General features: G+C 41.9%; 2 protein-coding genes across 2 annotated transcripts in view; both read right to left on the bottom strand.

Moving 5' to 3' along the window:
- LOC116730550 (H-2 class I histocompatibility antigen, Q9 alpha chain-like) overlaps positions 1–14,993 on the bottom strand; it is a 78,777-nt gene that overhangs the window by 41,570 nt on the left and 22,214 nt on the right. The gene's annotated exons all lie outside the window — the stretch shown is intronic.
- Positions 1–14,993, bottom strand: part of LOC116730538 (uncharacterized) — a 76,057-nt gene that overhangs the window by 57,601 nt on the left and 3,463 nt on the right. The window contains exons 5-7 of the mRNA XM_032579853.1: positions 11,009–11,089; positions 1,871–2,137; positions 1,174–1,452 (exon numbers count right to left, since the gene is read on the bottom strand). Of these exons, the coding sequence (XP_032435744.1) occupies positions 1,174–1,452; positions 1,871–2,137; positions 11,009–11,089 (627 nt within the window). The remainder of the gene's footprint in view (positions 1–1,173; positions 1,453–1,870; positions 2,138–11,008; positions 11,090–14,993) is intronic.

Raw genomic sequence — 14,993 nt, 5'->3', positions numbered from 1 at the left:
AAATTCAGACTATAATTTATTATATGCATTTATAACAGCAAATTGTTGCTAATTTCTTTTATACTCTTTTTATAGAATACCATCATATTCAATAGACTACAATAAATATTACAATGAGTTTTGTTTGTCAAATTAAAAGTACCTCTTGAAATTAACATTTAAGCAAATATTAAACATACTTTTAATTAAGTTCACATTTCTGTTAAAAATGTTTTACTACTTTGATAAGATATTTTAATCTTAAATGTCTAGTTTACATTAGCTATAAGCAGAAAATTAACATAATTTGGAGAAATAAAGGTTTGAAAACAGAATTAAATGTGTAAATTACTTATAAAATGTTTCACCTCATAAACCGAGTAACTGAAATAAATGAAACTTTCAATAAAATTCTCATTTATTAAAGATGACTGAATATTCACTGTAATGTCAAGTTTCCATTGCAAATTGGTTAATTGTGATTCTGCAATGGAAAAACAATTAAAAGGTTTTTACTACATAAAATGTACAGGTCTGCACTAATAAATTCAAGAACTAAAGCATTTCTACATCAAAGTGTATGATCTAAATTTTAAATTTTTTATTTTATTCTCACCTTCATTGGTCTTGATTTTGTTTTTCTCCAGTCTAGTGAGGTCTTCTCTGACACCAGAGAGCTGAAACACACATTCATACCTCGTCCAGTCTTCAGGTGGAACAGATGAAAGATCAAGATAAATGCTCATCTGGAAGGTCCCATCATTGTTGGGGAGAATCTCTCCTTTCTCCACATCATCATGAATCTCCTCTCCATCTTTCCTCCAGAACATTTCTGCTCTGTTGGGATAGAAACCTGTAGCGAAGCAACTGACTGGAGAGGATGAAAACCTCTGGAGAAAAGAAACTGAGGGACGAACTGCAAAATGTATAAAGAAAACATTTGTAGTTTCTTTATAAAGATAAACAAAATTCCTTTGTAACTCATTTTTATTTAAACAATGTACATTTCAATATAGTGTGAAAGGTTGGTAAGTTGATTTCTGATGTGGAAGGAATCAAATGATGACTGATATGACAAAGCAGGAAAAACTTGTTGCAAAGGCCAATAACTGCATGGAAACTGTGATGGAGATATTTATACAAAACAAGGTAAATAACAAGGTAAAACACAGAAATACTTTACATTTTTAATACCTGTTTTCATCAGTGAGCTCCTCCCATAATTCACATATTTCTTCAGCCACTCAACACATGTCTGAGTTAAGTAGATCTTCTCATGTTCTACAGCATATCTGTTATGATCCCACTTGTGTTTGGTGATGACAGCTTGTGGTTTTGGAGCGATCCATACTTGTGCTTGTGGGTCCAGCATAATTAAATCTTCTCCATCATAACCAAACTGATCATAACCTTTGACCTCTCCGGTCTCATTATCCCACTCACAGCCATACATCTGCTGAAAGACGTGAACTCCTGAGACAAAGAGACATCAGTGAATTTAAAATACATTCAATTAATTTGTTCCTAATGTATTTCAGTTTGATACTGATTTATCCATTCATGACCCCCTCAAAAATGGTTTAATTTATCATGTGCTCATAACCTTTTATGGGACAACAGCAACAAATAATGAAACATTTACTGCTTTATGTTCCAATAGTTTAATGTTGTGGAATTTAAGACAATTTTTATGATAATGTTTTAAAATATAGAGGAACACAGAAAAATACTAATTGGATTAAAATTTACTGGATCAAATCCAGATGTAAATACATTCAAATGCACAATAACTAAAATCGTGTGTAAAATAATCACTGACATGATAATGTACACAAACAATGTGAGAAACCTAAAAATTATATGATATGTACAAAGTGAATCATGAACAAACCTCCAGTCTGGTTGAAACGTTTTTTGGCAATTTCTAGGTTGATTTTGAAGGTTTGCTGTTTAGCCAGACATGTCTCTGTTTCCTCCTCCCAGTAATTTGGATGTTCTGAACTCACTTTATTCATCCAATCCTGTTTAGGAATATTTTCATTTGTTCTGCTGTCACAGTAACTTATCTGAACATCATCCACCAACCCAACAGAGACGTATGATGGGAAGTTTTCTATTCCTGAAGATGCCGTGTAGAAATACTTCAGAGAGTGGGTCACTGTAAGAAAAAGACATTTCTGAATATTTTAACTTTACTCTGTTATTACTGATACCTAACATGAACCCATTTCATCAGGTTCTGTGCTGATAGATGAAAAAATATAAAACACATCTAGTTTTTTATACAGTTGGTTAAAGAATAAACACAGTAAAAAGTTTAATGTGCTTTATAGAGTTTGCCAACATGAGCTGGCGACAACAAGTCTATTTCTGAAAACTGAACAGTCAGATCATGTGGTTCTGCACAAAAAGCAGAACAGAAACACAAGAGAGGAAAATGTCAGGAGGAAGATCGCTGCACTAATGAAGCCTAGGCGCAAATTCAAACTGGAAGACTCTTTTATCCCCACCGGGACCCGTTAATTGAAGCGACCTGCCCACAATCGTCGACCTATCAACGCCGGACCAAGCCACGTCACGTCCAATCATCGACCAAGTCCCAGCTGATAAGGACCTTCATTCATGGCGTCCTTCGCTCTCCAGCCGAGCTCAACCTGTTCAGCTGCACGCCTCAGCTCTCGTCAGCCATCTCACCAGATCCTTTTCTTCGTGATTGCTCGTCCTTCCGCCTCTAATGTCCGTCTTAAAAGCCGCTTAGCCGCGGGCTCGGCTCCTTCTTTTCCTTCAGACGCTCCTCAGATGGAAGAAGAGTTCCTCCCGCCCAGGCCTCATTCATTCCAAACAGCTTCTCTCGCCGATCTGGGATCTACCGGCCCTCGCTCCTATGCCGCCCACTTCACGATCCGTCTCTGGCAAGTGGACACACAATCCCACCGTCTACATCGCATACATCCCCTGGCAGCCCTTCTCCGCCCCGGCCGGGCCGCCAAGGTATCGCTGCTTCGATCTACGCTGCCGTTTCCTCCCAGCTCATCGTCCACCATCTTCCATTCCACCGCCAGCGTTCATCGCACCGCCTTCCCACTGGTTCCCCGCTCTGGCTCAAATCCGCATGGCCGCTGTCAGCCCGCTTATCAGCACCTCCCATCGGACTTCCCACGCCACGCCCGCCTCGGGCTTCGGGGGTAAGACGTAGCCTTCACGTGCCTCATTCACTCTTTACAACGCGACAAAACGTAGGAACTTTATTAGTTTATCCCCTTCCTGAACTCGCAGGCCCTACTTGCATGCGCCTTTCAGGTTGCGTTACAAACTTCATCATTCCTACATCAATTTGTTGCATTGGGGGCTTCCGCACTTCCCATGCATGTGTTCTCGCTCTTTTTCGCAGTTAAAACTGCTTATGTGATGTTTTCATGTCGTGGCCTTTTTTCTCTAAGCCGCCTTTAAACGCATCATGAGTGCTGAGACGCTCGCGCTGGGTTACCCCGAGGGCAGCGAAGGAGAGCGCAGGCGCGTTAGAACCTCGGCAACAATCAGCAAACGCAAAGAACCGTGCAAATTGTTTCCCCAAACCAACCTACTGAGGCGAATAGGGTCGTTTGATACAGGCAATCATAGCTAAAAGTTGACTCTAGTACTTCAGTTAGCTAAAAGTTGACTCTAGTACTTCAGTTAGCTAAAAGTTGACTCTAGTACTTCAGTTAGCTAAAAGGCGACTCTAGTAATACAGATGGCTAAAAGGTGACTCTAGTAATACAGATGGCTAAAAGGTGACTCTAGTAATACAGTTAGCTAAAAGGCGACTCTAGTAATACAGATAGCTAAAAGGCGACTCTAGTAATACAGATAGCTAAAAGGCGACTCTAGTAATACGGATGGCCAAAAGCTGAGTCCAGTAATACCTTAAGCTTGTTAACAAGTAGCCTGCAGGCTACCAATGTTGTGGTACATGTTCAGCCTCGTAGATTCATTTCGCCCTACCCGTTAAATTTTATCCTGAGTCAGGGCCGTTCTTCGATAATAAGCAAGCTGTCCCATTTTCACATATTTCAAGCTCATGTCCCGTCCAGCGCTTTTACGCTTCATCTCTCATCTGAAATCTGCATACCATTGTTTCTCAGATTATCCTGCCACTTCCTGGTTCACGCAGCCTGTTCTCTAGCTCACTCAGGTTCCACGCTCAGACGCGTTCGTTCCGTCTCGCTTCTGAACTAATCATCATAAAGCACCCTCCGGTTTCCCTTACGGATTCGTTAACACGGCCATCAGCACTTACAAGCCGCCCTGAAGCCACGGCTTTATATAAAGGAACCAAACCCCCTCATCATCGCCTGGGTCCAAGTCAGGTAGTTGCACAGCACTTTTCAACTAGCCAGCCAAATCAATCAATCAAATTCTTATTGTATAGCATGTCGTAAACGGATTAACATAACTGCGCTTTAAGAGCTTAGGAAACCGTCCGATTAACGTTTACATTGATTGGTTCCTTGTACTCTCAAGCTCCATCAGCCGTTGTTGTAAGCGTTCAGCGTTACGAAGTAATCGTTAGAGGCCGTTCAGAGCTGTTTGTTCAAGAGACCGGGAGCGGGTCAATGAATAAAAGTAAGTTTTCTCCGCATTCAAGCAGGGTTCTTATATCCGAGCAACTTAAATTCAGGTATGACAATCTAAAGAGTTATCAGGATATCATTGTTGCAGTTTATTTGTCGTCTCGCTGCCATCTGCTGGTACAAAAAAAAAAAAAAAAAAGATTTACTCTATAGCAAGTGAAAATAATAGCTTCATTTGTCTCATCTTCTGTATTTCTCGTAGACCACTCTCAGCTCCATTTAATATATTTCGAACCAGAAATCTCTCCTCTCATCCCTTACCGGATGCTCGTGGCGGCTGTAGTATTTAAAGATCTAACTCAACAAAGCTTTTAGCAGCTAGGTGTTTTCAGCGCAAGTGCTTTTATATCATAACAGCTCAAGACCCAAGGTCACGCATAGGGAAGCAACAAACAAAACATGATATCAAGTCAAGTTCCATCATTAACTTTGTAATTGAGCGTGTTTTTAATACATTCTAAACAGGCGGATTTTAGTCGAGATTAATCAAAGTCGCATTTCAGCTGTTTTTAGGTCTCCCGGGAGTTGATCCAGTCCGTGGGGTTTGAATGCTGCTTCTCTTTCTGGCCTGGTCCCGGGGTCGTAGAGCAGGCTCAAACCGAAAGACCTCATGAGCCTGGGACGTTGATGCTTTACGGCAGATCTTCATTGTTTCGCGGTGCCAAGTCGTTCAGTGATTTGCAAACTAACAATGGTATTTCAAAGTCAATTCTTTGGGCAACAGGGAGCCAGTGTCGGGATCTTAAAACTGGCGTTTTGTGCTCCATCTTCCTGGTTTTAGTGAGACCGCGATCAGTAGCATTTCCGATCAGCTGCAGCGTTCGATTGATTTGTCGGAAAGACCTGCGAAGTCGCGTGGCAGTAACCAATGCAACTGAAGATAAACACACGGATGACGATCTAGATCTGGCGAGTCATTGCTCTTTAATCCAATAAGTGCAAAAGTTTTACATAATTTATATATGGGCATATATATAAAAATCCCCAGTTCATCTTCAGCATTCTTTTCACGTAATGAGTATCTCTCCTAGTGTTCGCAGCTTCCCTCGGTGCCAGACGAGCACTGCACGATCCACTGGTGGTGGTTGGTCAACCTCAAGCAAAAGTTCACATGCTTATGCAGCAAACGTGATGCATGTCCTTCCCCTCATCGTCCTTCACACCTTTATTTTCAGGTTCATTCTAGAATGATATTGTCTTTCGCCCGTTTCCTCTAACGTCACCCTGTGAGTCTGATCCTAGCATCAGCATCCCGTCTCCAGTAGCAGGCAGTTATTTTCTCACTCTAGTCTATCCATTTTCCCATCCTCTTTTCGCTATCTCAATATCCCACAGCTAGCTTCCTTCCACCAGCTAACATATCTTTTCATAGCATCTACTTTACCTTTGTTCACCTTCATCTACCATCTTCTCATCTCTTACCTCTATCTCTGCAATTATCTTCCAATTACTCCTTGAGACACAGCCTGTAAGCCCCTAGTTAGCCTAGCTCCTCCTGCCTCTAATTCTGAGCTTCGGCCCCGGCCTCAGCTCTTTTTTGGGGGATTTCATTCTCTATCAGTAATATCACTCCTTAGTATTATTATTTCACCTCTGCTGGCCTTCACCTATCAGCATTCCACCTTCTCTTGCCCTGCCGTGTCCCCGCTCACCCATAGCAATCACTCTTCTCCCAGCGTCACTTCTCCCTATGCCTCGAACCGTTCCCAGCTGTCCTTCAGCCATCTGCCTCTCTCCTCTAATGCCTCGCTGCACTTCCAGCTTGCTTCTTTTTCTAACCAGCTGCCCCTCATCTCTTGTCCTGTTCCTTCCTCTGCTGGTCCCTTCCATGTCATCGTTACCTCCTAAGCCCTGCCGCTACCAGCTGGCTTCTTTTTCTAGCCAGCTGCCCCGTATCCTATTCCCCGCTCCATCTCCTCTATTTAACGCGTCCCTCTATCTTAAGCCCTGCTCCCTCCATCCTATACCCTGCATTAGTTAATGCTGGCGTTTTTCAAACCAGCATCCCCTCATCATATGCCCCGCTCCCTCCATCCTATACCCTGCATTAGTTAATGCTGGCGTTTTTCAAACCAGCATCCCCTCATCATATGCCCTGCTCCCTCCATCCTATACCCTGCATTAGTTAATGCTGGCGTTTTTCAAACCAGCATCCCCTCATCATATGCCCTGCTCCATCCATCCTATACCCTGCATTAGTTAATGCTGGCGTTTTTCAAACCAGCATCCCCTGTCTTATGCCCTGCTCCCCTCATCCTACACCCCTCTTTAGTTAATGCTGGCGTTTTTCAACCAGCATCCCCTGTCTTATGCCCTGCTCCCCTCATCCTACACCCCTCTTTAGTTAATGCTGGCGTTTTTCAACCAGCATCCCCTGTCTTATGCCCTGCTCCCTCTATCCTATACCCTGCATTAGTTAATGCTGGCGTTTTTTAAACCAGCATCCCCTCTTCTAAGCCCTGCTTCTATCCCTTCTTTCTCACCCCACGCATTCCCTGCCGGCTTTCCTATCATCATGCCCTGCCGTGTCCTCTGCCGACTATCGCCAGCCCACGTCCATTCCACTAGTCCCGCATCATTTCCAGTCGGCTCATCCTCCAGCATCCCTATGCCCTGCGTTCTGCTACTCCATGCCCCGTTGAGTCCCCAGCCGGCCGTCACCTTCCAACATCCCTTCCTCCCTCGTACTGCCATATCCCCAGCCGGCTCTCACACCACGTCCCCATGCCCTGTGTTTTGTGTATTCTACCATCTCTTGCCCTGCAGCATTCCCAGCTGGTCTTCACTTTCCCGTCCTACTCTCCCTCTCCTTTAGCGTCATGTCACTTCCTTTATGTTTTTAACTCGGTAGCCAAAGTCGGCGCAACTTCTTTCCCCTTTTTACTTTCTGCCTTATATTCACGGCCTCGGCCCCGGCCTCGGCCTCTTTTTGGGGGATGACGTTCCTAACAGCATCGGGGATGCTCATCTGAAGCCTATCGCTAACGCTGCGATAACCGTTATCCCCAGCCGGGGCCCGAGCGCCAAAGACTTTAAATTCTGTTTGTCAATAAACTCTTCTAATTGTCTTCTTATCTCCGTCTGAGTCTCTCCAGATTGAAATGAAGCCTAGGCGCAAATTCAAACTGGAAGACTCTTTTATCCCCACCGGGACCCGTTAATTGAAGCGACCTGCCCACAATCGTCGACCTATCAACGCCGGACCAAGCCACGTCACGTCCAATCATCGACCAAGTCCCAGCTGATAAGGACCTTCATTCATGGCGTCCTTCGCTCTCCAGCCGAGCTCAACCCACCACCACCCCTTCTCCTCCATTCGCCCGGTCCTGAGGCCCGCACCCTTCTTCAACCTCCACCACCAGTGCCGGGCCCCGGGGGATGACGTTCCTAACAGCATCGGGGATGCTCATCTGAAGCCTATCGCTAACGCTGCGATAACCGTTATCCCCAGCCGGGGCCCGAGCGCCAAAGACTTTAAATTCTGTTTGTCAATAAACTCTTCTAATTGTCTTCTTATCTCCGTCTGAGTCTCTCCAGATTGAAATAATTATTGCATGTAAAGTAAGTGATTATAATTAGCAAAATAAAAACTGTTAACTTTTTATCAAATTCAGTGCTGTGTTTCATTTTGGCTGGTAGGTGTGGATGTGCCAAAACTTTCCTCAGTTTAATAGAAACAAAACTAAAGTTATTATCTTTGGACCTAAAGAGGAACAATCTAGAGTCAATGCACAGCTTCAATTATTACAACTAGAACCAGCAATCAGGCCTGAAACCTGGGAGTAGTGATGAACTCTGACCTGAACCTTCAGTCACATGAAGACAGTTACAAAGTGGCAGGAACCTATTACTCTACACCCAACAAGGGTTTCTTTATTCTTTATTTTTCTTCCATGACCATTAATGCGGCTCGTACCGCTGCGTGCACACCCACAAATGTGGTATCAAAACGTGCGGAAAATTCACGCCATTGGAGCAATTGCTTTTGGTGGGATTCGGGGTTACCATGGCAACAAAATTCGCAAAAAACGACGCAAAAAACCCCATTATAAGTCAATGGAGAGAGGACAGAAAAATCCTAAAACTAGAAAATTCCTGAAGAAATTTAACCGGGGCCTGCCAAAGTGTGCCCGTCGGTTTGGACCCGGCGTTCTCATGCTAGTAATTAGCATCAATGCTAAAGAACGCTGCAATGTAATCAATAGCATGTGGAGAATCACAAGAATGTTAAGTAAGCTGGACGTTCACCATTCACTATGATAAAGTAAGCTTCATATTAAATGCCCACACTCTTCCAATGTGTAACAGTGCTTTGGACAAAAAAGTCCTATAAAGCCAAAAAGAGCAATTACATGATTTAAAATTTTGTCAAGGCTTTTATTTTGAAGTTTTTGTTAAACTTCCTTTCAAAGGGCCAAACTAAATCCATGTATAACAGTCATTGGATAAAATCAGTTATATAATGCTCAAAAGAGCAATTACTTGATTTAAAAATATTCAAGGCTTTTATTTTGAAATTTTCAGTATGCTTCATTTTAAAGTTCCAAACTAATACCATGTGTAACAGTGACTGAGTTAAATCAGTTATATACAGCCCATAGCAGCAAGTAGTTCTAAAGGCCAGTTCAGTCCTGATCTGTTTCAACTGAGTCTTCCACCATAGTTAGAACTACAGTGATGCGTATTTGTAGTCCTAACCAGCAGCCAATAGCCTCCTGAGTTCCGTTGCTATGGTAAATAATTGTCCTGCCAACTGTGAGCTGTGAGTGAGACATGCAGGGTGGGACAATTCTTTGTTTGAGCCAGCCAGTTTCACCCAAAAAAAGCATTGGGAACAACTCCTTCCCGTTCGGGAACCGTAATACATATTCGAAAACCGTTTGAAGCATATGAGAGGGCTATTTGTCGTCTCCGATAGTCCCGCGATTCATATCTCTACCTCACTCACAGTATTAACAGCGATGAGAGAAAGAAATGGTGTGCCCAGATCTGAAATGTTTGAGAAATATATGGAAATACATGGGAGAGAGGCAGAGAGAGCCTCAGAAAATCCTGTCGCATGACTTTGCTCTGAAGCACCGTGACAGAAAACCGTAAGGCCTAGATAAATTTCGAAAACATTTTACCGGAGCAGGCATGCGTATCAATGTCATGACCGAGTTTGATACCAATTGGGCGATATTTGTGGGCGTGAGGGCGAGTTAAAAAAAGGATTTGGAGTCAAAAATTCTCTTCATTTCTCACTCTAGCGGAGCTCCAATTGCTCTGAGTTACACTCTAATTTTAGGAAAAATCAAAAACGTTTGGTCACTTAGAGACAAATTGTGGACAAACCGTAATTGGTATCGACAAGCCGTCTTCACTTTCGAAGAGATCACGGACGTATCTACAAAATGAAATTTGAATGGCATTTCTACGTGAATTCATGACGACACAGAAAATCCTCAAAAATAGGGTAATTTTAGGATTTTTCTGTCCTCGCTCCATTGACTTATAATGGTTTTTTTGGGTTGTTTTTTGCGAATTATTTCGCCATGGTAACCCCGAATCCCAACAAAAGTAATAGCTCCAATGGCGTGAATTTTCCGCAAGTTTTGATACCTCATTTGTGGGTGTGCACGCAGCGGTACGGGCAGTAATTAACAGTCATGGAAGAAAAATAAATATTAAAGAGACACCTTGTTGGGTGTAGAGTAATAGGTTCCTGCCATTGCTTTGCATGGCAGGCCCCAACTAGACTAAAAATATTTGCTAAGATTTTGTTTTTGCAGTGCATGTGTGTAATCCAGCATATCTGATCATTAGCTCCTAAAACTGTGCAAAATAAACGGTTCACCTTCATCGCCTCTATCTGTTTATGAACGGGAGCAAAATGTGACAGCAGGAAACAGAAATATGAAAATATAAATATGAAACCAGAGCAGCTCTCTGCAGGACTCGTCAGTTAGAGCTGAAAGTTTCAGACCAGGAAACCAACATCCTATCATCTGAGTTTAATCCTTCCCTCCCCGACTCGGCCCTCTGCTCTGACTCGTCCTCTGGTCTCCGATCCTCTGACTGTCAGCCGACTCAGCGCGACCCGGCGCTTTTCCTCACCACACAGAGATACAACAGGAACAGCAGCGGTACACCGATATCAAGCTTTACGAGCGCAGAGGTCAAACCACCATGCATGATGGGAACGGAGGGCAGGAGATGAGGAGGGAGGAGCGAGCATTTTCCTTCTTTCATCAAGTCAAAACCAAAGCAAAGCCTCATTCAGCGCTGCAAGGCGGGAAGCTGCAGGTGCTAACTGCTTACCTTTATCCACTACAGAGGTCAACCAATGAGGAAGAGGAGCAGAGGGAGGACAGAGGTGCTGTTAGACACACTCCCTCACGTTTCCAACATTGAACAGAAAACCGTGAAGCTCTTACCGAGTTCCTCCAGCTCTGACGTCATGGACTTGGAGCGCATGGACAGGGCGGTGGTGGGAGCTCGCTTCGGCGGCGGAGGAGCTGAGGAAGAGTCCGAGAGATGAGCAACAAAAACAAAACCAAAAAAACTGCAGGAGCTTTCATTTATCTGCAAAGTGACAGAAACACGGTTCAGCTCTCTTCACGCTCATCTGCACAGTGGAGACACCTACTCTGCACACCGCCCTGACTCACACGGTGGTGGCAGCATCATGCTGGGGATGCATTTCTTTAGCAGATTCAGATTTCATGGGAAGACAGATGAAGCTAATAACTCCATGAAAAAATCATCACTTTTCATTTTTTCATCACTTTGCAGATTTAATCAGTTAAATCTCTTCATACATTAGGAATACATTAAAAGATGCAGATAAACACATAATTTAACTCAATTTTAAATAAGAAAAAAAATTCCTGCAGAAATTTAACCGGGGCCTGCCAAAGTGTACCTGTCGGTTTGGACCCAGCGTTCTGATGCTAGAAATTAGCATCAACGCTAAAGAAAGCTGCAATGTAATCAATAGCATCTTTAGAATCACAAGAATTTTAAGCAAGCTGGACATTCACCATTCACTATGATAAAGTAAGCTTCATATTAAATGCCCACACTCTTCCAATGTGTAACAGTGCTTTGGACAAAAAAGTCCTATAAAGCCAAAAAGAGCAATTACATGATTTAAAATTTTGTCAAGGCTTTTATTTTGAAATTTTTGTTAAACTTCATTTCAAAGGGCCAAACTAAATCCATGTATAACAGTCATTGGGTTAAATCAGTTATATAATGCTCAAAGGAGCAATAATGTCATGTATAAATTTTCATGGCTTTTATTTTGAAATTTTTGCTAAGCTTCATTTCAAAGGGCTAAACTAATCCCATGTATAACAGTCATTGGGTTAAATCAGTTATATAATGCTCAAAAGAGCAATTACCTGATTTAAAAATATTCAAGGCTTTTATTTTGAAATTTTCAGTATGCTTCATTTTAAAGTTCCAAACTAATACCATGTGTAACAGTGACTGAGTTAAATCAGTTATATACAGCCCATAGCAGCAAGTAGTTCTAAAGGCCAGTTCAGTCCTGATCTGTTTCAACTGAGTCTTCCACCATAGTTAGAACTACAGCGATGCGTATTTGTAGTCCTAACCAGCAGCCAATAGCCTCCTGAGTTCCGTTGCTATGGTAAATAATTGTCTCTGCCAACTGTGAGCTGTGAGTGAGACATGCTGGGGGAGACAATTCTCTGTTTGAGCAAGCCAGTTTCACACAAAAAAAAGCATTGGGAACAACTCCTTCCCGTTCCGGAACCGTAGTACATATTCGAAAACCGTTTGAAGCGTATTACAGGGCTATTTCTTGTCTGTGATAGTCCCGAGATTCATATCTCTATGTCACTCACAGTATTAACAGCGATGAGAGAAAGAAATGGTGTGCCCAGATCTGAAATGTTTGAGAAATATATGGAAATACATGGGAGAGAGGCAGAGAGAGCCTCAGAAAATCCTGTCGCATGACTTTGCTCCGAAGCACCGTGACAGAAAACCGTAAGGCCTAGATAAATTTCGAAAACATTTTACCGGAGCAGGCATGCGTATCAATGTCAGGACCGATTTTGATACCAATTGGGCGATATTTGTGGGCGTGACTGCGATTTCAAAATTATTTTGGGGTCAAAAATTCTCTTCATTTCTCACTCTAGCGGAGCTCCAATTGGTCTGAGTTACACTCTAATTTTAGGAAAAATCAAAAACATTTGGTCGCTTAGAGTTAAATTGTGGACAAACCGTAATTGGTATCGAAGAGCTGTTTTCACTTTCGAAGAGATCACGGACGTATCTATAAAATGAAATTTGAATGGCATTTCTACGTGAATTCATGATGACACAGAAAATCCTCAAAAATAGGGTAATTTTAGGATTTTTCTCTCCTCGCTCCATTGACTCATAATGGGGTTTTTTGCGTTGTTTTTTGCCAAATATTTCGCCATGGTAACCCCGAATCCCAACAAAAGTAATAGCTCCAATGGCGTGAATTTTCCGCACGTTTCGATACCACATTTGTGGGTGTGCACCCAGCGGTACGAGCCGCATCAACAGTCATGGAAGAAAAATAAATATTAAAGAGACACCTTGTTGGGTGTAGAGTAATAGGTTCGGCCCCAACAATTACCCTATTTTTGAGGATTTTCTGTGTCGTCACGAATTCACGTAGAAATGCCATTCAAATTTCATTTTGTAGATACGTCCGTGATCTCTTCGAAGACGGCTCGTCGATACCAATTACGGTTTGTCCACAATTTGTCTCTAAGCGACCAAAAGTTTTTGATTTTTCCTAAAATTAGAGTGTAACTCAGACCAATTGGAGCTCCGCTAGAGTGAGAAATGAAGAGAATTTTTGACCCCAAATCATTTTTTTAACTCGCCCTCACGCCCACAAATATCGCACGATTGGTATCAAAATCGGTCATGACATTGATACGCATGCCAGCTCTAGTAAAATGTTTTTGAAATTTATCTAGGCCTTACGGTTTTCTGTCACGGTGCTTCAGAGCAAAGTCATGCGACAGGATTTTCTGAGGCTCTCTCTGCCTCTCTCCCATGTATTTCTCAAACATTTCAGAGTTGGGCACACCATTTCTTTCTCTCATCGCTGTTAATACTGTGAGTGACGTAGAGATATGAATCTCGGGACTATCACAGACAAGAAATAGCCCTGTAATATGCTTCAATCGGTTTTCAAATATGTATTACGGTTCCCGAATGGGAAGGAGTTGTTCCCAATGCTTTTTTTGGGTGAAACTGGCTGGCTCAAACAGAGAATTGTCTCCCCCAGCATGTCTCACTCACAGCTCACAGTTGGCAGAGACAATTATTTACCATAGCAACGAAACTCAGGAGGCTATTGGCTGCTGGTTAGGACTACAAATACGCATCACTGTAGTTCTAACTATGGTGGAAGACTCAGTTGAAACAGATCAGGACTGAACTGGCCTTTAGAACTACTTGCTGCTATGGGCTGTATATAACTGATTTAACTCAGTCACTGTTACACATGGTATTAGTTTGGAACTTTAAAGTGAAGTATACTGAAAATTTCAAAATAAAACCCTTGAATATTTTTAAATCAGGTAATTGCTCTTTTGAGCATTATATAACTGATTTAACCCAATGACTGTTATACATGGGATTAGTTTGGCCCTTTGAAATGAAACTTAGCAAAAATTTCAAAATAAAAGCCTTGACAAAATTTTAAATCATGTAATTGCTCTTTTTGGCTTTATAGGACTTTTTTATCCAAAGCACAGTTACACATTGGAAGAGTGTGGGCATTTAATATGAAGCTTACTTTATCATACTGAATGGTGAACGTCCAGCTTACTTAACATTCTTCTGATTCTCCACATGCTATTGATTACATTGCAGCGTTCTTTAGCATTGATGCTAATTTCTAGCATCAGAACGCTGGGTCCAAACCAACGCGTACACTTTGGCAGGCCCCGGTTAAATTTCTTCAGGAATTTTCTAGTTTGTGTTTATTGTTGTCATTCCTGCAGACACAAAACCTCTGTGGTTTTTTATCAGCTCAACTCAAAACCTACAATTTAAGACAAAAAGACAACTGATTTCTGACCAGTTTTTATCATGTGACAAAGAATAAATCCAGTCATAATGAATTCAAAGTTTATCACTGACACAATAATAATGATGAGCATGGAGGTTCAATTCACTGTGAACAAAATAATAAAATTATATGCATTTATAACAGCAAATTGTTGCTAATTTCTTTTATACTCTTTTTATAGAATACCATCATATTCAATAGACTACAATAAATATTACAATGAGTTTTGTTTGTCAAATTAAAAGTACCTCTTGAAATTAACATTTAAGCAAATATTAAACATACTTTTAATCAAGTTCACATTTCTGTTAAAAATATTTTACTAC

Source organism: Xiphophorus hellerii, chromosome 13 (assembly GCF_003331165.1).
Source record: "Xiphophorus hellerii strain 12219 chromosome 13, Xiphophorus_hellerii-4.1, whole genome shotgun sequence".
NCBI lineage: Eukaryota > Metazoa > Chordata > Actinopteri > Cyprinodontiformes > Poeciliidae > Xiphophorus > Xiphophorus hellerii.
The sequence above is the reverse complement of the archived record's forward strand: the minus strand, read 5'-3'. Positions and strand labels throughout refer to the sequence as shown.